This window comes from Phacochoerus africanus, chromosome 2, assembly GCF_016906955.1.
Source record: "Phacochoerus africanus isolate WHEZ1 chromosome 2, ROS_Pafr_v1, whole genome shotgun sequence".
In the NCBI taxonomy this organism is placed as follows: Eukaryota; Metazoa; Chordata; class Mammalia; order Artiodactyla; family Suidae; genus Phacochoerus; species Phacochoerus africanus.
Genome location: NC_062545.1, coordinates 122227430 through 122249687, shown reverse-complemented (window position 1 = coordinate 122249687; position 22258 = coordinate 122227430). Strand labels below are relative to the sequence as shown.

Sequence of the window (22258 nt, the reverse complement as noted above, 5' to 3'; positions counted from 1 at the left end):
ATTCCACATACAAGAATATGCATATGCCAGTCCCAAACCTCCAATCCATCCCTCCCACCCACCTGTTCCCTTTGGTAACACTGAGTTTGCTTTCAAAGGCTGTGAGTTTGTTTTCTTCAATAAGTTCATTCATATGGATTTTTTTTTAGATTCCATATTTAAAAGATATATGATGTTTGTCTTTTTTAAATTTCACTTAATATGATAATCTCTGGGTCCATCCATCTTGTGGCAAATGGTATAATTTCATTTCTTTTATGGCTAATATTTCATTGTATAAATGTACCACATCTTCTTTATGCATTCCTCTGGTTGATGGACATTTAGGTTGCTTCTATGTCTTGGCTATGTGAATAGTGCTGCTATGAACATTGGGGTTCATGTACCTTTTCAGATTAAGGTTTTCTCTGGCTATATGCCAAGGAGTGGGACCACTGGAGCGTAGGGTAGTTCTATTTTTAGTTGCTGGAGGTACCTTCAGACTGTTTTCCATAGTAATTGTACCAATTTACATTCCCACCAAGATGGTAGGAGCGTTCCCTTTTCTATGCACCTTTTCCATCATTTATTGTTTGTAGGCTTTTTGATGATGCCATTCTGACTGGTATGAGGTGATAATGCATTGCCATTTTGATTTCCATGTTTTGAATAATTAGTGATGTTTAGCTTCTTTTTTTTTTTTTTAGGGCACACCCTTGGCACATGGAGGTTCCCAGGTTAGGGGTAGAATCAGAGATGTAGCTGCTGGCCTACATCACAGCAATGTGGGATCTCAGCCTCATCTATGACCTACACCACAGCTCAGGGCAACACCGGATCCTTAACCCACTGACCAAGGCCAGGGATCAAACCTGCGTTCTCATGGATGCTAGTCAGATACATTTCCACTGAGCCATGATGGGAACTCCTTGAGCATCCTTTCATGCATTTTTTTGTTTCTCTATTTTTTGTCATCTGTATGTTGTCTTTGGAGAAATGTCTCTTTAGATCCTGTGCTCACTTTTTGATCAGGCTGTTTGGTTTTCGGACATTTAATTGAATGAGTTGTGCATTTTGGATGTTATGTATTTTGTATTTGGAAGTTGTGTATTTCATATTTGGAGGTTGTGTATTTTGTATTTAATTTGCAAATGTTTTCTCCCATTCTCTGGGTTGTCTTTTGGTTTTCTTGATGGTTTCCTCTGTTGTGCAAAAGCTTTTAAGGTTAACTGGGTCCCATTTGTTTTTTATTTTTATTTTCATTATTCTAGGAGGTAGATATGAAAAGATACTGCTGCAATTTACATCAAAGAGGGTTCTGCCTATCTTTTCCTCTAAAAGGTTTATAGGATCCAATCTTACTTTTAGGTCTTTAATCCACTTAACAAATACTGGAAAAAGTGTGGAGAAGAGGGCATCCTTCTATGCTCTTTGTTCCTGTGTATTTAAATTCTTGCAGCCACTATGGAAAACCATTTGCAGGTTCCTTAAAAAACTAAAAAAAAAAAGATACCATATGATCCAGGGATCCCACTCCTGGACCCATACCTGGAAAAGATTAAAACTCTTAATTCACGAAGATACATAACCCCTATATTCATAGCAGTACTATTTATAATAGCTAAGATACAGAAGCAACTTAAATGTGCATTAAGAGATCAATGGATAAAGATAAGGTGTGTGTGTTTAATATATATATAACTCATCCCTAAAAAGATGAAATAATGCCAGTTGCAGTAACATAGACTGAGCTAGAAATTATATCGAGTAAGCCAAAGATAACTTCATATATCACTTACACGTTGAGTCTAAAAAAATAATACAAATGAAACAGACTCAGACACAGAATACGAACTTAGGGTTTTGAAGGGGGAAGGGATTAATTAGGAGCATAGGATTACTAGATCCACACCTCTCTCTGTATATAAAATAAACAATAAGGATTAACTGTATAGCACAGGGAACCTATTCAATGTCTTATAATAACTTATAATGAAAAAGAATCAGAAACGTGTAACCAAATCACTTTACTGTACACCTGAAACTAAGACAGTATTGTAAATAAACTACAAATTTAAAAAAAATTATCTTTGAGATTCTGAGTCAGCTGGTACCATTTTAGTATAATAGGTACAATGACGGAAAGGATACATACAGGTCACTGTATACAGAACTGTGTTAAGTGTACTTATGTGTTTACAATTTTTGCAAGTTTGCATTCCTGTGTATTCTGGCATCCTCTCTCCTGTCTTAGCACTCACATAAGCACCATTCCCAGCTCAGCTCTGTCACCACCACAATCCACACTCAGTTCAATAAACGAAAAGGTATAGAGAGGTCCATTCCTACCTAACTTAATCCCAAGACTGCATGCCTTCTGTCTGGTCATGGCCATTCTCATTTCCTAAAATGACTGTTGATATAGAAGGCACTCAGTAAAAATTTATAAATGAATCAACTGTGTCTAATAGCTTAAAAAGTCTCTAACAGTTAATCATTTTAACAAAGTTACAATGATCTCGATATCAAAGAATGCCACACAAATTGAGGTAAAACTCATTAACAAATAACATTTATTTTTCTTTTACATATGTATTTCACAGCCCAAACATCACATTGCCTTCAGAGAAAGGTGCTTTTATGCCGTTATATTTTACTATTTACCACAAAGGCATTAAACATTCTCATTAACATGATGAGACAATCTGCTGGTAAACATTTAAACACACAGACATCGGTTTCAATATTTTAAGAACATATTTTTTGGTCATAACCAAGGAAGTACATCAAAATATGACAACACTGGCTAATATTTTTCAAGCAAATAATAATTAACTCTGCATAGTTTATACAATAGGCTGTGGTAATAAATAATATCACCAATCTCATCAGCTATTAACTGGCCACAAAAAGCCTAACATTCATTTTCATTATAAGAAATGCTCTATTGGTTTAGTTTCAACATAGCCTTAAAATGTGGTGGGTGTTTAACCTTGAATACATGAAAAAAAAAAGGTACTAAACTGGACTAAGAAAAGAAGTACTGACTTGGTATGTTCCAGTTAACTACAAATATGTCATGTCCACATATTACATTCCTAACATGAAGGCAAATATTTAAATAGAAAAACTAGCAGTCCAAAAAATGTGAAATGTGCAAATTGTGAGGAAAACATTGCATTTAAATTTGCACTCATTTGCAAGTTACAGTACTAGCTCAGTATAAACACTAACAGGAAAAATACTCAGCGGGGAAGAATGGGAAGGATCTCTCCCAGCAGAGAACTAGTCCCTGTGCATTCCTCCAAAGTTATGCCGTGGAGCTTTAACTCCTATGACTATCCTGCCTTCAATAGAGGAGACTGCAGACATGCTTCGATCAGTGGAAAGAAGAAGAAAAAAACCTGAATCTGCAATATTTTCTTCCTTAATTTGGTATAAAGATCCTTCTCTTTATTATAACTTACTGGTATGCTAATGTCTAACCTCATATGTGCTCTGAGTCAGGTTTGCTAAATGCTGTAAAGAATAGCTACCCTTGATATGATAGTAGGTGCTATTTTATTTCAGTATGTCAGCATGATGAAAGGTACATGCATAGTCATTCTACCCTCCCACATAGGCAAAACTTAGCCTAATGCTCAGCTTGGATCAGATTCAAATTCTACACAGAGATTCTCTGTATTGTTTTCAATGTGTTAATAATAGCTTGCAAAGCAGAAATGCCTAATAATTTCTGCAGTGTGTTTTTTAATTGAAATGCTTATAAAAATAAAGCCCCAATCCCTGTTTATGGAATGTCAAGAATTCTATGAGGAATGTTAAAAGCACTAGGCAAAACCCTCGTTTTCAGTGTCCCGTCTGCCCCGCAGGAGAAGATCCGGTTGCCCTGGGTGATGTCTATCTGCATGACTCCAGCCCCAAGGTTTCTGAATATGGACTGTTTAGCATGTTCATTTTTAAATGAATGAATTAGGCCATGGTCTGTCAATCTCCAAACCTAGTTTAAAGAAAAAGTGAAAACAAAATCTTAAGTCATTTTAGAAAAGCAAGATCCAAAGCTTATAAAAACATGGCCTGTACTTCTATTCTCCTGGCCCAATTGATCTCATTAAAGCCCAACTTTCCCAGCCAATCACTGCCACTTTCTTAACACTTTAACACTTAACACTTTATTTATCTAATTGGAAATAATACCATTCACATGATTCATTTACTGTCCTTACACTTTTCTGTTCCTTCTTTCAAATTCCTATCTTCACGGTCCTCTTCTTTCATATTAACCATATATATCCCATCTCTAATCCAATTAAATACATTCCTAAGGTATGCTAGGCCCTGGGGCAAACAAACAAACCAGCCCCACCTCACTTTCCCAGAGACCTCACTCTACAAAACAGTGTCAGGTACTAGGGGGCAGAGGTGTGGGGAGGGCAGGAAGTACAACTTCCTCTGAGAAGCCAAAATCATGCCACCCAAAAATCCATGCATTAGTTAAACTCATTTTTTTAAAGCTTTTTAATGACCTATAAGTAGACTGAATTTGATTGCTTTTTAATGACCTAAAAAGTAGACTGAATTTGATTATCTGTTTTTCTAGATCCTAATAGTTTGGAAAGAACCACGAGGAAGTAAGGGAGGAAGGGGGTCAAGAGACAGTCATTCCCACAAAGCTTCCCTTTACAACACCATCGTTTCAAAGAATGTAGTGAGTTCTGTGGTTTGGTTCCCCCTCCCCAGTCAATCTCGACAGCAGATAAAACACTGAGCACATTCCAGCCTCTGGTACTGACTCACCTTGATGTTACCTTCTGCTGAACCTGTGGTAAAATATTCCTCACAGGGATCGAGAGCCAGCGCCTTAATAGCGGAGTCATGTGCCTGGAATGTGTGAATCAGCTGCCTCTGCCTGATGTCAAAAATGCAGATGTGGCCTTTCCTGCCTCCAGATATGAGGAGTTGCTGTTTTGGTGCATAGTGGAGCACCGTGGCACCGTGATCATGGCACGTGAAACCTGAAGAAGAGAAACGTCAAGAACCTCTCCCCAACTATGGCCATCTTGGCAGTTCTGACAGTACTGAAATAAGCATTTAAATAATACAGAAATTACTATCACATTTTCCTTTCTAATTTCTGTAACTGTATGATCAAAGTATTAGTATAGACAATGGCAGAGAAAAAAATTCTTCACTATAATCTCAACATGAAAAACACAAACTTTAAAATTCAAGCCCAAACTAAGTTATACTGCATCCTAAGAAGTAGGTGGAAGGAAAAGTGCAAAGGAGACCAAACTTCTCAATGATATTCAGTGTCCTCATTAATCCCCACCAATGATAAGTATTTACTGCCCCCACATAAACATTTATCAAAAGTTCTTCTCAGCTAGGGAGTAAAGTAATTGTAACTCAACTACACTAGTGTGAAAAGTACCAGCTGCAAGTTAAGAAGTTATCCTTCCCAGGGCTCTGCATTCAATATGATTAAAGCCTTAAACTAATCTGTGGCAAATCTTTAAGAGATATTAATAATTATTTACAAGAAAAAGAACTTTGCAATCAAAATTGGGAAACAACTACACCTTTCAAAATACACAGAAGAGTAAAAGACTGAGAAATATGTTAAAAAAAAAAAATTCCACCAAGCTCAGTTTAACCCAAACTCACTGGAGCAGTGAGCATTCTTGGAGGCACTATGTAGACAACAGATTTTGAGGACAGCAATTTGGAAAACACTGTCTCAAAAGGAGTTATGTTTGAATGACATTGTTCATATTTCTAACTCATCATAAGGTTAACTTATTTTACGGCTAGGTTTAATTCTTTACAATGTGATCTCACTTCTACTGAGCTGAATGAACTCTTGACAACTAATTCCTTACATGGCCTTGTTAATAGCACACTCTCCATATCATATCTTCTGAGTGGACTACAACACAAAAATTATTCTAGGCTGGCTGGATTTCCATGACCATACACATTTACCTCAGCAAGGCAGCCAGATACTGTAGTTAACTTTCAGAATCTTATTCATTCTAAATATTTCTCCATTTTTAACCCATGAATAAAACACTCACTGGATTTACTGTTTAAGTAAAACCAGAAGAGCTTTCCTATATGGTGCACAGAAAATCACAAACTTAACTCACTCACCATGAATGAGGCTGTTTCCAGGTGATATCAATGTGTCCCACAGGCACACATTTCTAATAAAGAAATAATAACAAAAATAAACAATTGCTCTAAATTCTCACTAGGAGTAAACTGTGTCAGCACATCAAATGTTTTAACTTACTGACTACTGCATTTTTTTGCTCTCTCCCATTTAGGAAGCAGTGATTCTAACCCTAACCCCAACCCAGAGGTTGGGAGTGGGGATGTACCTCTTTCAGGGTTTCTCCTTTTCAAACCACAGGTTTCTGTCCTCACATGGTCCTGCCCGACTCTGCCCCATCTCATCCCCCAGCCCTATCTCTTTTCCATTATCACTCCAGGGAAACCGAGATGTGATTTCCTGAGCAGAATGATGCTTTTATACCCCTGGGGGCAAACACAACAGGGAAATGAGAGATCTTACTGGTGGGCACATGTCACCAATGGAAACAATGTTAAGGCCAAGAGTGTTGAAAACGATGGCTACAGCATCTCAAAAATCTATAGTATTACTGCAATTAATAAAAATAGCTTTAACATCAAAATTCCACACAATTATTAATAGGTTACATTAGAAGTAATTGTGGTCTTTCACTTTCTGGTGAGGAAAAGTACTCGAAGAATTATATAACATAGTCTTTGTATTCCTGAAGTGGAAAAACCTAAATAGAAAACCACACTTTCTAGCAAGAATACCTTTCTGTCTAAAATGTGTTTATTTCTTTCTTGGCTTCTCTGTCAACCTACCTATTGTCATTGGACTGTCCAGATGTGGCAACTAGACTTGAGGAGGTAACAAATGCAAAGTCACTTGTGGCTTTACTGTGGCACTGCCAACTCTATGGGAACAAAGTGCAGCTGATGTTATCTCAAAATCCAGTAAAATGTACAGAACAAATACATTTTTGCTAAGCATATATGCATGAGCTAAGGACAGTTTTTAAAATAAAGAATAAGTGACAAGATTAGCTGTCATTTGCATATTATGTGGCTAATACCCAATTATTTGTTAAAACTGCAAGAGTTAGCAAAAACATGGAATTAAATGTTATTTTTTTGGATTAGGTAAGAAAGGAATAAAATACCAAGTATCTAAACTTAACCAAGCCATTTAATTATTTATTAAGGGTTCAATCAAACTATTTTAATGCTAATCATCTCAAATACAGCTTTAAATAATAACATTCAATCATAATATACAACCATAACCCAAGGAGGAAAAACTCTTACATGCCTGCCCATCTAGTCTTAGACATGAAGGACTCAAGTCAAATTAACTTTGTAACCTAAATAGCCGCCTTCCTTTCTACCTGTCTGTACCCTGCCCTTGCCCCAGGTGGAGAGCAGTAATAAAACAAGCTCAAAAGTGGTCCTGCAAATAAAAAATGCAGTTTAAGGCTGCCCAGGACAGCACCTGAGGATGTTCCAGTGCTGTGAGGAACCATCTGAGACAGGCCTGACTTTCCTTGTTGGGTCAGGTGTGGATGAAGAGAAATTAGTTTTCTTTTTTTTTTAATATTTTTTTTATTTTCACACTGTACAGCAAGGGGGTCAGGTTATCCTTACATGTATACATTACAATTACATTTTTTCCCCCACCCTTCGTTCTGTTGCAACATGAGTATCTAGACAAAGTTCTCAATGCTATTCAGCAGGATCTTCTTGTAAATCTATTCTAAATTGTGTCTGATAAGCCCAAGCTCCCGATCCCTCCCACTCCCTCCCCCTCCCATCAGGCAGCCACAAGTCTCTTCTCCAAGTCCATGATTTTCTTTTCTGAGGAGATGTTCATTTGTGCCGGATATTAGATTCCAGTTATAAGTGATATCATATGGTATTTGTCTTTGTCTTTCTGGCTCATTTCACTCAGTATGAGATTCTCTAGCTCCATCCATGTTGCTGCAAATGGCATTATGTCATTCTTTTTGATGGCTGAGTAGTATTCCATTGTGTATATATACCACCTCTTCCGAATCCAATCATCTGTCGATGGACATTTGGGTTGTTTCCATGTCCTGGCTCTTGTCAATAGTGCTGCAATGAACATGCGGGTGCACGTGTCTCTTTTAAGTAGAGTTTTGTCCAGATAGATGCCCAAGAGTGGGATTGCGGGGTCATATGGAAGTTCTATGGATAGATTTCTAAGGTATCTCCAAACTGTTCTCCATAGTGGCTGTACCAGTTTACATTCCCACCAACAGTGCAGGAGGGTTCCCTTTTCTCCACAACCCCTCCAGCACTTGTTATTTGTGGATTTATGAATGATGGCCATTCTGACTGGTGTGAGGTGGTACCTCATGGTAGTTTTGATTTGCATTTCTCTTATAACCAGCGATGTTGAGCATTTTTTCATGTGTTTGTTGGCCATCTGTATATCTTCCTTGGAGAAATGTCTATTCAGGTCTTTTGCCCATTTTTCCATTGATTGATTGGCTTTTTTGCTGTTGGGTTGTATAAGTTGTTTCTATATTCTAGAGATTAAGCCCTTGTCGGTTGCATCATTTGAAACTATTTTCTCCCATTCTGTAAGTTGTCTTTTTGTTTTCTTTTGGGTTTCCTTTGCTGTGCAAAAGCTTTTCAGTTTGATGAGGTCCCATGGGTTTATTTTTGCTCTAATTTCTATTGCTTTGGGAGACTGACCTGAGAAAATATTCATGATGTTGATGTCAGAGAGTGTTTTGCCTATGTTTTCTTCTAAGAGTTTGATGGTGTCCTGTCGTATATTTAAGTCTTTCAGCCATTTTGAGTTTATTTTTGTGCATGGTGTGAGGGTGTGTTCTAGTTTCATTGATTTGCATGCAGCTGTCCAGGTTTCCCAGCAATGCTTGCTGAAGAGACTTTCTTTTTCCCATTTGATGTTCTTGCCTCCCTTGTCAAAGATTAATTGACCATAGGTGTCAGGGTTTATTTCCGGGTTCTCTATTCTGTTCCATTGGTCTGTCTGTTTTGATACCAGTACCACACTGTTTTGATGACTGTGGCTTTGTAGTATTTCTTGAAGTCTGGGAGAGTGATGCCTCCTGCTTGGTTTTTGTTTCTCAGGATTGCTTTGGCGATTCTGGGTCTTTTGTTGTTCCATATAATGTTTGGATTGTTTGTTCTAGTCCTGTGAAAAATGTCCTGGGTAATTTGATAGGGATTGCATTGAATCTGTAGATTGCTTTGGGTAGTATGGCCATTTTTACAATATTGACTTTTCCAATCCAGGAACATGGAATATCTTTCCATTTCTTTACATCTTCTTTGATTTCTTTGATTAAAGTTTTATAGTTCTCAGCATATAGGTCCTTTACCTCCTTGGTCAGGTGTATTCCGAGGTATTTGATTTTGTGAGGTGCAATTTTAAAAGGTATCGTATTTTTGTATTCCTTTTCTAATGTTTCATTGCTGGTATACAGAAATGCAACTGACTTCTGAATGTTAATCTTATATCCTGCTACTTTGCCGAATTTATTAATCAGTTCAAGTAGTTTTGGGGTTGAGTCCTTCGGGTTTTCTATGTATAGTATCATGTCATCTGCATACAGTGACAGTTTTATCTCTTCTCTTCCTATATGGATGCCTTTTATTTCTTTTGTTTTTCTAATTGCTGTGGCTAGGACTTCCAAAACTATGTTGAAGAGCAGTGGTGAGAGTGGGCATCCCTGTCTTGTTCCAGATTGGAGTGAGAAGGCTTTCAGTTTTTCCCCATTGAGGATTATATTTGCTGTGGGTTTATCATAAATGGCTTTGATTATGTTCAGGAATGTTCCCTCTATACCCACTTTGGCGAGGGTCTTGATCACGAATGGATGTTGAACTTTGTCAAATGCTTTTTCTGCGTCTACTGAGATGATCATATGATTTTTGACTTTTTTTTTTGTTAATGTGGTGTATGATGCTGATTGATTTGCGTATGTTGAACCATCCTTGTGAACCTGGGATGAACCCAACCTGGTCATGGTGTATAATTTTTTTGGTATATTGTTGGATTCGGTTGGCTAAGATTTTGTTGAGAATTTTTGCATCTATATTCATCAACGATATTGGCCAATAGTTTTCTTTTTTGGTGGTATCTCTGTCTGGTCTTGGAATGAGGGTGATGGTGGCATCATAGAATGTCTTTTGGAATATTCCTTCTTCTTCAACCTTTTGAAAGAGTTTAAGGAGGATGGGCACCAATTCCTCTTTATATGTTTGATAAAATTCACCTGTGAAGCCATCTGGTCCTGGACTTTTATTTGTAGGGAGTGATTTTATGACCTCTTCTATTTCATTTCTAGTGATCGGTCTGTTCAGTTGGTCTGCTTCTTCTTGATTCAGTTTTGGCAGGCTGTAAGATTCTAGAAAATTGTCCATTTCTTCCAGATTGTCAAACTTGTTGCCATATAGTTGTTCATGGTATTCTCTTATGGTTTTTTGTATTTCTGCTGTATCCGTTGTGATTTCTCCTTTTTCATTTATAATTTTGGTTATTTGAGTTCTTTCTCTCCTCTTTTTAGTGAGTCTGGCCAGGGGTTTGTCAATTTTGTTTACCTTTTCAAAGAACCAGCTCTTGGTTTTATTAATTTTCTCTATTGTTTTTTGAGTCTCTATTTTATTGATTTCTTCTTTGAGCTTTATAATTTCCTTCCTTCTGCTGACTTTAGGACTTTTTTGTTCTTCTTTTTCTAATTCATTTATGTGGAGGGTTAAGTTGTCAATTTGGGATCTTTCTTCTTTTTTGAGAAAGGCCTGTATTGCTATAAATTTCCCTCTGAGCACTGCTTTCGCAGCATCCCATAGATTTTGAGAGGTTGTGTCTTCATTATCATTTGTTTCAAGGTAGTTTTTAATTTCCTTCTTGATTTCCTCATTGACCCATTGGTTTTTCAGTAGCATGTTGTTTAGTCTCCATGTAGTAGGTTTTTTCTCTTTCCTTTTCTCATGGTTGATTTCTAATTTCATGGCATTGTGGTCAGAGAAGATACTTGAGATAATTTCTATGCTCCTAAATTTACTGAGGTTAGCTTTGTGTCCCAATATGTGGTCGATTCTTGAGAATGTTCCATGAGCATTTGAGAAGAATGTGTGTTCTGCTTTTTTTGGATGTAGTGTCCTGAAGATATCAATTAAGTCTAACTTTTCTATTGTTTCCTTTAGGATCTCTGTTGCTTTATTGGTTTTCTGTCTAGAGGATCTGTCCATTGATGTGAGGGGGGTATTAAGGTCTCCTACTATGATTGTATTCTCATCAATATCTCCCTTTATGTCTGTTAATATTTGTTGTATGTATCTGGGTGCTCCTATATTTGGGGCATATATGTTGACGACAGTAACATCCTCTCCTTGGATGGATCCCTTAATCATTAAATAGTGTCCTTCTTTGTCTTTCTTTATGTCTTTTGTTTTAAAGTCTATTTTGTCTGATATGAGTGTTGCGACTCCTGCTTTTCTGTCATGTCTGAAGAGAAATTTGGAGGTGAGGACCCAGAAGGAGAATCAGAGTATTTAAAATAAAATGGTTTTCTGTTGGGAATTATCATGGTATAGATATGACCAAAGGAGTAGGATAGATTGAAGATCACTTCTCTTTCTGTCAAGACTTTATGATACAGAATATACTAATTTAAGAAAAACATCTTACTGCATATACACAGTCTAGAAAATTAAAGTCAACATATGTGAAGCCAGAAGTCTGCAGAGAATAGCATCACCTTCCTCCCTTCCCTGTGCCCCAGCCCCACTAAATGCACACATGCCTGTCTACATCACCAAGTGATTTATCATGACCTGGATCAATGAATGCGGTGGCCTACCAGGAATGATTTTTTATTTTTTATAATCTAGTAAACAACATTCTGGAGCAAACTGGCCTACATGGATCCTGTTTGTTTTTTAATACAGTACTTACAATTTATCACTACAAAACCATCTTTAAGAAGTTAGGAAAATCCCCTAAATATTTTCACTCTTCAAGCTGTGAAAAGTAAAGTTTTTTGCTTTTTAGTCATTTTTCTCTAAAACTAGGCAATGGTGGGTGCTGGGCTTTGGTTGCTAGACACAACAGTCCCCTTCCCAACAGATCCTGGGATTCTCTGTCTGAAAAGAACACTACTTCACAAACAAAGTGAGCTCTGGCTGTGCTCTGGGAATGTTGAATGGTACTTACTAGGTAAGGTTTGGGATTTGATGCAGTTTGGTTTACTTGCCAGATACTCAGAAAACCCTCTCCATCTGCAACAGCACACTGCAAGAACAATATAGATATTACACACACTTCATATCAGAGGTAAAATCATGTATGGAAGGGGAGTCACTTAGTCCCCACTTAACTAACATTCTGCCTAAATCTATGTTTCTGTTGCTGTAGTTCTCAAGAAAGCCCAAGTATTAAAACATCCTGTGGCCTTTTAAATGCTTTTCCATGCCTCCAAAGTTTGTTTTCCTCCAAACTTCTCTAAGAGAATTCAGTAAGAAACTGGAATTTGCTCATGTGCCTGACTCTGCACACAGGTACCTTCAACACATTCAACGAAAAGAGGGTTCTTTACCCTCAGAGAGTGCTTAGTATCTGTAAGTGGATGATTAATTCATCCACACAAAATTCTGTGGATTTATGCTTTTATTGAGAGCCAGGGGGGCTATGTAAACAGACACCATCAAATTGCCTGCTCAGCTTAAATCCAGAGTGAATTTGTTTTCAGATGTAGTGTTACTTGCCATTTACTCATAAATATCCACGATTATTTTCAGATGAACTTAGCAGTAACCTCCTGGAACTAACCTTGTTGCCTTGTGAATTGAAATACAATCTGGTAACTCTTGCATTGCCAGCTTGGCGGAAACAGACAAGTTGCTGAGGTCGTGTCCATTCAAACATTCGCACACTGCCATCCTGAGCACCTGTAAGATCTGAGATGCAAAAGGACAAGCAAAAAACAAGAAATAAAGCTACAGAAAGAGTTTCAATATTTCCCATTCTAGAAGCCAACTTCAGAATGACAGAGGCCTCTTACAGTCCATGGATCATAAATAAAATACTTACAGTATTGATGGACTGGGTGTGAGGTCATTCTCTTAACATTATGTAGATTCCTTTTCATCAGCTTTAAAAGAAGATTAAAAATAAATTGACATTGTGCATCACAGAAGAGATGAGGAAGGATATGCTTCAGGCCAACTCTAATCCTGATCACATTTACACTCTCATACCTGGATTATTCCTGAAATAAACCCTGCTGTGGATTTCCTGACCCACTTAATATACGACATCTGTCTGAACAGGCTGGGAAAGCACAGTCACTTATTGGTGCGGCCCTGGCCTGTGAGGACTGTGAGGGTATCAAGTCGCTTCATCTAGTGATAAAGGGAACTCTCCTCCAGGTGCCCCTCCCTGAGGACAATCAGGAGTATCTCCAGAGTCTTCAGAGCAGAACATGAGAATGGGACCCCTTTAACTACAGGAACTAACAGCAATGTTACTGGTACACTCTTCAAACACTTAGACACGAATTGCTCTCCGTCTCTGCCTTACCACTCTGTGCCTCTCAGTTTGCTCATCTATAAAATGATAGTGGGAGATAACAGAACCTACCACCTAGGACTATTATAAGTAAAAGCATGCATCTGACACAAGAAACTCATGGCATGTTAGCTGCTGTTACTGAGGTGTACTAACTGGTCAATGCGCTGCTCTTCAGCATCATCCTAGGTCAAAGTGATTTCAACCTAGTTCTGAGTGAGTCCATAGCCAGAAACCATACCTAATAGTGAATAACATACCACACTAGCTCCAGTGCTAGTCTGTCCACTGCCCAGCCACGGCAGAGATGAAGGTGGATGCACCTGACTTGCTGAATAGGATGCTGCATTGGGTTGATAAAGAGTTGTAGTGGAACCACGATAATCAATATCATCTGAACTGTGGAAAACATCCGTGCGTTACTGTGAAAGTTCCATTTTCTCAACATAAATTCCAGTTACAGAGCTTTTTATGTACCCAAAGGACAGTCTTTATTTATTTATTTATTTTTGGCCATGCTCGCAGCCTGTGCAAGTTCCCAGGCCAGGCATTGAATCTGTGTCACAGTTGTGATCTGCACCACAGCTGCAGCAACACGAGATCCTTAACCCACTATGTTACAAGGGAACTTCCAGGACAGTCTTTATTTTTTTAAAAAGATGAATAAATATCCATGGGAAAAACTTAGATACAAGTCTTGATCATAGCCAATTTTAGTACTGGTTAACTTTTTCCCTTTAGGCAAAATAAAAGTTTAGTCTAATGTTCAGGGGAATCTTACTGTTACACAAGTTAAAACAAATGTTTGAAGTTTTTAACACAGATTTTCTTTCTATCCTGTATAGAGAAAGATTATATGTTCTCTAGAAGTACACTTACAAAATTCATACATTTTCAAGAAACTTGAGTTAACAGAGTTCTTAAAGTTAAGGCGCTAATTATTACATAAAAATGTTACAGGAATTTTTAACGATAGATTATATCATATTACACGGTTACACCTACCCAGAAGTATGACTGAAACCTGATTATATTATACACTAACAAGATAGAAAACAGCACAATGAAAGAGGCTATCAAGGCACCATTCCCAGCACATACAATTTCCGAGAGAGTCTGGAGAAAAGCAAGAGGGAGGGAAAACGTGGAGGAGAAACCCCAAAACAGGAAAGTGCTCCTACACTCTTGGTGCAGTATCCATAGTTTTACTGAAAAGTAAAGTTGTTTACATTTTCATCTGTAAAAAAGGTATGCTTCTAAAAAGATAATCAAGAGGAAACACTGAAAATTACTCATTAAGCGTGACTCATCAATCAGTCTAATATACTGGTGTATTCTGCTTTTTATTGTAATCATCCAGGTCAGCTGTATTTATTGCATATTGCATAACTTCTGACATTTCTTTGGGATTAAATGTCTAAGCGGCAGTTGTTAACATCAGGCTTTGGTGTTGGGGATTATTCTAACTCAAGCACTGTGAATAGTTCAGGGTCTAATGGAAGAAATGTAATTTGGTCACAGACATAAGCAGAGCCTTTTATTGGCAGCCAAAACAATTATGTTTGTCTCATTCCCAAATGAAGGGAGAGAGGTACATAGACTTTCCAAGATCATTCAAAGCATGTGCATAACCATTTAATCCAGGTTCTTTTTGAAGAAAACTACATTTAAAATTGACTGCTTAAGAAACAAACCTTTTGGATTCTCTGTCATATTCTTCTCCAATCCAAATGTATGCCTGAGAGGCCAGTAGAGAGGTAACATCAAGTTCTTGTACATCATGTGTTGAAGCCAAAACAATTTCATTACAGTTTGCCTGTTAAAGCAAAAGCAGAGTCAGTCACTTCAGCAACTTCATGAAACAAAGTACTACATTCTTTATAATGACTAAAGACTTTACCTTATTAATGGAAAATGCCATGATCATATCTGATTCCTTATGAATGATTTTTGCTCTTCCCCCTGGATAGCCCAGATCTGCTTCTACCTGTAAGACAGGCAGCAGTTTTAGTTACCGCAACATAGCTCCAGAGAGATATATATACATCCCACAAATTTTAAAAGAAGGACAAGAAGAAAATGTAGCAGCAGCAGCAGCAGCAGCAAGAAAAAAGGTACCAGCGATGTGTGTTGAAAATTAGCTTCAGAATTAGCTTAAATTTTCTGATGCCCTGCAATCACCCCAATTATAAAGATTTCCACTGTGATTATAGTATACTAAGTAACGGTCACAAAAGATAGCTAACATAATTTTCACTAGTAATTTATAACAGTAACTTGTCCCTCATCTCTTCCGAAAGTGCACAAAGATACCGCAGTAAGAATGTGGGAGAAAAAGACATAGAAAGACAAAGGAATCACGTAAGAAATGAAATATTTCTAAATATGGGTGATGAGACAGGAGTAAGAAGTCGGATAGAAGAATAGTTAGAAAGGAATGAAGGAGACTGCATGAGAGGAAGGTGTAAGAGTCAAAGGTGATGGGAAGGAAAGAAGAGGCAGAATCAAGAAGCAGGAAAGATAAAACAATCATGTGTGAGAACAGATGGGGACAAGGGACCAAAGGGAAGACAGAACAGGAGGCAAGAAAGAGAAGAACCAACAGCAAGAAAGACCACAATGGACACGGTGGAGCATCTCCTACCCTGCGCCACTGAGGTGCGTGGGAGCAGTGAGCGCTGTGGCGAGTTAGCCAGCTGGGCAGGCCATGGTTAGTATTAGAAATGAGGGGTGGCTCCTTGAACTTTAAGGAGTGAGCTATATACAAGAGCATAGAACACTACCTTGATGTGGCAATCTTCTGCTACGCTGCAGTTTTGTTTGACCTGCTCCACATGTTCTTCTATAGACTAAATAACACCACACCGTCACAAACACAAAACACATGCATGAAACAAAATTATAAAAAGAACAAAAATTTTCAAACTGAAATGGTCACGCCATCACTTAAAGATGGCAAAAATGAATTTGCAAATTTTAGAAATGAATTTAAAAGCACAAAATCAAAGAAATTAAACAGAGTAAAATGTGATGCCATCAAAAAAACACAAAGCAAAACAGGCAAAATCAAAGTGACTACTACTTATATAAAAGCAATTTCAAAATAAAAATCCATTATTTGTGCATCAGTTGTATAACTTAAAGTTCTAACAAACTGCATCTATTAAAAATAAAATCAGATGCATTCTATACTATGCAGACTGCTATTTTATAGGGGTTTGTTTCCAATAAAAAATTAAAACTATTTTTTTCTAAATACAGATTGAAAGTACTGATAATTACTTCACTCTTACTCATAAGGAATATATCCGTGAAGAGAGAGTAAGGGATTAGAATTCATATGTATTATATATAATCTTGTAATTGTTCTCCTTACAAGTAACTGCTTGATGAGATGATGCATGGGAAAGAAATCACACCTACAACTTGCTCCTGGGTGATGACAGGACCATTAAGGATGGCTTCAGTTAGAAGTAATATTTCTGTTCTGATGTCAAAACCTCTAAAGGTTTGATAGGAGCAATACACTCCTCCTAAGGCCTCCTGCAGGGCTCGCCTCTCTTTCAGCCAACCGGGCCCAATTCTCTGGGCCTTCAGTGACTGCCCAAGGCTGCAGCAGCTGACAAGAGGGGAAGAGAATTTGGCAAAAGCCAGATTGCTAAAGAACCTATTTGCCTTTAATCGAATGGTTAAGTTTGCCACATTTATCAATTTTTGTCACAAAAACTTGTTTTGTGGAATACTCAATGAGTAAAAATATCTTCTTATGAATATATCTAAAATTTGAGCATTTCTCTGAATTTTATTTTTATCAAGTAATTTTTAAAAATTAACCAACATTGGAGTTCCCGTCGTGGCGCAGTGGTTAATGAATCCGACTAGGAACCATGAGGTTGCGGGTTCGGTCCCTGCCCTTGCTCAGTGGGTTAACAATCTGGCGTTGCCGTGAGCTGTGGTGCAGGTTGCAGACGCAGCTCGAATCCCGTGTTGCTGTGGCTCTGGCATAGGCCGGTGACTACAGCTCCGATTCGACTCCTAGCCTGGGAACCTCCATATGCCGTGAGAAGCGGCCCTCGAAAAGGCAAAAAGACCCCCCCCCCCAAAAAAAAAAAATTAACCAACATTGTAGCATCCTTAGGATTACTTTGCCAATTTTACTAACTAATCAATTCATTGAATTTACCAAATTTCTTGACCAAAATATCCTATTTAATAGTTTAAAAGATAAAACACTACTATTGGATGGGGAGCTTTAATAAATTTTGCATATTTCTGAACTAAGAGACCAATTTTTATTTTGTCTTAACAGCTTTAACATTTTTCTTCTAAATTAAAATCATTTTTCAGCAGATCTATACTATTCAATTCAGTAGCTGCTAACCACATGTGGCTATTTAAATAAAATTAAAATTCAATCCCTCAATGACACTAGCACACTTCAAGTGCTCAATAACCACAAGTGTCTGGTGACTACTATACAGAACAGATAAATCCTATTATCACAAGAAGTTCTACTGGACAGCACTGAATAAGATATTAATTTCATTCGATCATATGAAATTCAAAAGGTACAAAGAGTACATGATAAAAATTCCTCCTCCCATCCAAACTCCCAGCCATCTACTTCCCCTCCCTGGAGCCAACCAACAAACACTTATACAGCATTTTAAGAAATGGTCAGTTTATCTTTGTCCCACCTCACTCTACATGGAGAGCCTCTGCTGGCAGAAAACTGGACAAGAACACACAGCTTGGGCTGCTCCCTAGAGGAGCACAGGGATGGACAAATGTAAAGAAGAGGAGATAACAGCCAGAATGGGAGAGAGGCTTAGTTAGGGAAGAGGGAAGCCAGAAAGGAGACAACAACAGATCCTGAAGGTCATGACAGGAGTCTGAGGGTCCAAGCAACCTAGACCCTGGCTTGCTGGCACTCTGAGGCTCTGATGATCCAACGAAGCAAAACGGCTATAACCCTTACAAATCATTGAAGCATACTTCCAAGAAATCGCTGTGTTTAATAATTTGAGGAATACTACATATTAAAAGGATCATACACCATGATCAAGTGAGATGCAAGGATTTTTCAATATCCGCAAATCAATCACATTATGATACACCACATTAACTGAAGAATAAAAATCATATGACCTCAATAGATGCAGAAAAGTTATTCGACAAAATTCAACAACCATTTCATGATAAAAACTCTCACCAAAGGGAATACTATCTCAATATAATAAAGGCTATATATGACAGACCCACAGCTAATACCATACTCAACAGCAAAAAGCTGAAAGCATTTCCTCTAACATAAGGAACATGACAAGGATGTCCACTCTCATCACTTTTATTCAACATAGTTTTATAAGTATCCTAGCCATAGCAATCAGAAAAGCAGAAAATAAACCCACACACTTATGGTCAATTAAATCTCATGACAAAGGCAGCAAGGATATACAAAAGGCAGTCTCTTCAACAAGTAGTGCTGGGAAAACTGGACAGCTGCATGCAAAAGAACGAAATCACAACACTCTCCAGTAACACAGATGCACCTAGAAATTACCATACTAAGTGAAGTAAGTCAGACAGAGAAAGACAAATGTAGTATGAGATCACTAATATGTGGAATCTAGTAAAAAAAAATGATATAAAAGAAATTATTTACAACACAGAAACCAAGCTTATGGTTACCAAAGGGGAAAGGCTGATGGGAGGGATAAATTAGGGGGCTGGGATATAATACTATACGCACTACTAAGGTAAAATAGATAAATAATAAGGACCTACTTATAGCACAGGGAAATCTACTCAATACTCCTAACAACCTATACAGGAAAAGAATCTAAAAAGGAATGGATATATGTATGTGTATAACGGAATCACTTCACTATACACCTGAAACAAACACAACATTGTAAGTCAACTACATACACTCCAATAAAATTTTTTTAAATAATTTAAAATTAAAAATTTTTTAAATAATTTAAATAATTGTCAAAAATCACAAAAATCAACTCAAAATAGATTAAAGACTTAAATGTAAGACTGGATACAATAAAATTCCTAGAGGAAAACATAGATAGACCACTCTTTAACATAAACTGGAGCAGTATCTTTTTGGAAGTGTCTCCTTGAGTAATGGAAATAAGAACAAATAAGTAAACAAATGGGATCTAATTTAACAGAAAAGAAAATCAATCCTTCAATGACCTGGCTTTCTGGTAATAACAGAGCCCTAACTAAGCAGTATCTTTCATTTTGGAAAATGCAGTAAACAATGGATTAAATGAAGGAGGAAATGGCTTTGGCTCTATGATTTCCCTAACAAGCCCTATATCAATTAAGACTTCTGTTATCCAAAAAAAAAAAAAAAGCTTATAAGACACAAAAGAATGTCTACAGTTCATTCCTCTAATTCCTTAAGTACAGGAAAAAAAAAAAAAGATTGTTCACAGGAAAAAAATAAATGACTGACCACAATAACCATTCAGATTACGTACGACTAGTGAAGAGAAAGGAATGAGTCCCATAGGTTCTACTGCCCTAGGTATGCATAAAATTGGAGAAGCAGTTCTGTATTTTACCTTGAGAAACTGAGCCATGTAGACTGTCCCTCTCGGTTTTCACTTTTCTAAGTGAAATATGATTCATTTTTTCCTTCTCACATGTTTTGTTTGCCAAATCTTTAATCATATCTGACACTCTACACTGAACAGTCTGCCCATTACCTCATTAAATAGTCAAATGGACTGAAATGCTTATACATAAGATCTGTTTACCTCTCATTTTATGATAAAGAAATCATTTTAAGTTCTACAGTGTCACTCTCCCAAATGCCTGATTCTTCTTGAACCCTGAATGGCATTACACTACTTATATTTAGCTTAAAAAATCACCGTGGAATGTACAATCTCTGCCTCACTTTGTAAAAGCAATCTTCCTTTATCTCGTATTGGGTATTTCTGTAGTTTAATCTCTCTCACAGAATTATCCTGAATTTGTTGCTTCTACACTTTATTCTGTTAATTGCTAGGTAAATAAAAATGCTTGTAAAAGGGTTATACTATAATTTTAATTAAATGATAGAGAATCATAACATAGAGTATACTCATTTTATATTACATTCCCCAAAATGTCCATCACCATGTTTGTTGCATGTGAAAGTCCAATGGCAAATATTATAAAGGAAGTACCAACTTTCACATGACAATACAGGACTTATCAAAGGACTAAGTTGTTTCACTGTTACAAAATAAAAATTCAAAGTTTTTAGCTTAAAAAATTCTCTAGGAGTTCCCTTGTAGCACAGTGGGTTAAGGATTTGGCATTGTCACTACAGCAGCCTATCCTGATCCTTGGCCTAGGAACTTCCACATAACATAGGCATGGCCAAAAAAAAAAAAATTATCTTTACTTTGGTAAACTGTTACCTATGATGTGTGAAAGATAATAAAATAAGTTGCCAACCCAAAGTAAATTTCAAGTAAATCAAGTACTGGCTTCACTAGAAATGTTAAAGAAAACTTAAAAATTACAAGAGTTTGTTTGTTTTCAAAATACCTCACTCTGGGGAGTTCCCGTTGTGGCTCAGTGGGTTAAGAACCTGACCAGTATCCATGAGGATGTGGGTTTGACCCCTGGCCTTGCTCAGTGGGTTAAGGATCTGGCGTTAGGTCACAGATATGACTTGAATCTGGCATTGCTGTGGCCATGGTGCAGGCTGGCGGCTGCAGCTCCAATTAGTCCCGAGGCTAGGAACTTCCATATGTGGCAGGTGTGGCCCTAAAAAGAAAAAAATAAATAAATAAATAAAAACAAAAACAAAATACCTCACTCTGCTTTCTTTTCTTAGTGAAAATATATCTAATGAACGTCTCTTGAAGGACTTCTTGTTTAACCAGGAAATGCCAAAGTCGTTTGACTGGAAGTGCAGAGGAATCCCGGGATCTAGTAAAAAATTTAACATATCACAACACTATTTAAGTCTATAGAAAATGTTTCATTATTTGCAGATAATTTTTTAAACCTCCATTATTGCAAAGAAGGTACAGCATTAAGCTCAACAAAATTTTATAGTTTATTTCACTCAATTTTTAGTTCTAAAAAATCATTCCTTAATCTAGCAATTAATTCTCTAATTACAGCTTGAACAGGTTGAGCTGAGAGTGAAGTGAATCTCTTATTCCCTTTTAAAGTTATACTTTAGGTTGGTTCTGTTGGTTATATAGCATATCACCCATGTATATAAAGTCATACATTTCATTTTTAAAGTCTAACAAGCTAAAATGCCTTGCTTTTTCAAGTTTATGAGCAATATTCTTTTTCAAGTTTATGAGCAATATTCTTAGTCATGGCCACTTGCCTCAAAAAAACAAAACCACATACTGCTTATCAAAAGGGGCCTAGACAGACAGGCACAAGTACAAAACATCAACACAAATCTTAATGTGTTTACTATTAAATTACTGACCAAAGGTCAGTAGCACCTTTTTTGCACATGTAGCTTATTATTAAGATTTCTGCAAGAGTTCTTAAAATGATGACGAAAATACAAAAAAAAAAAATTTTCCTGATTTAAAACTACTATGTCTACTGAAGTATAGGCAATACATGAAAAATATTTTCTATCCAGATTTCTAATGT

The 22258-nt window shown here is 37.1% G+C and overlaps 1 protein-coding gene across 2 annotated transcripts in view; it reads right to left on the bottom strand.

The window, feature by feature from the left end:
• Window positions 1-2523: 2523 nt before the first annotated feature.
• DMXL2 (Dmx like 2) overlaps window positions 2524-22258 on the bottom strand; it is a 161625-nt gene continuing 141890 nt past the window's right edge. For both annotated transcript variants that reach the window (XM_047766346.1, XM_047766347.1), the window contains exons 33-44: window positions 21445-21562; window positions 16399-16464; window positions 15516-15602; window positions 15310-15431; window positions 13876-14014; window positions 13139-13199; window positions 12878-13005; window positions 12263-12340; window positions 6880-6971; window positions 6133-6185; window positions 4777-4994; window positions 2524-3979 (exon numbers count right to left, since the gene is read on the bottom strand). In XM_047766346.1, coding sequence (XP_047622302.1) covers window positions 3770-3979; window positions 4777-4994; window positions 6133-6185; window positions 6880-6971; window positions 12263-12340; window positions 12878-13005; window positions 13139-13199; window positions 13876-14014; window positions 15310-15431; window positions 15516-15602; window positions 16399-16464; window positions 21445-21562 — 1372 coding nt within the window. In that variant the 3' untranslated portion in view covers window positions 2524-3769. The remainder of the gene's footprint in view (window positions 3980-4776; window positions 4995-6132; window positions 6186-6879; window positions 6972-12262; window positions 12341-12877; window positions 13006-13138; window positions 13200-13875; window positions 14015-15309; window positions 15432-15515; window positions 15603-16398; window positions 16465-21444; window positions 21563-22258) is intronic.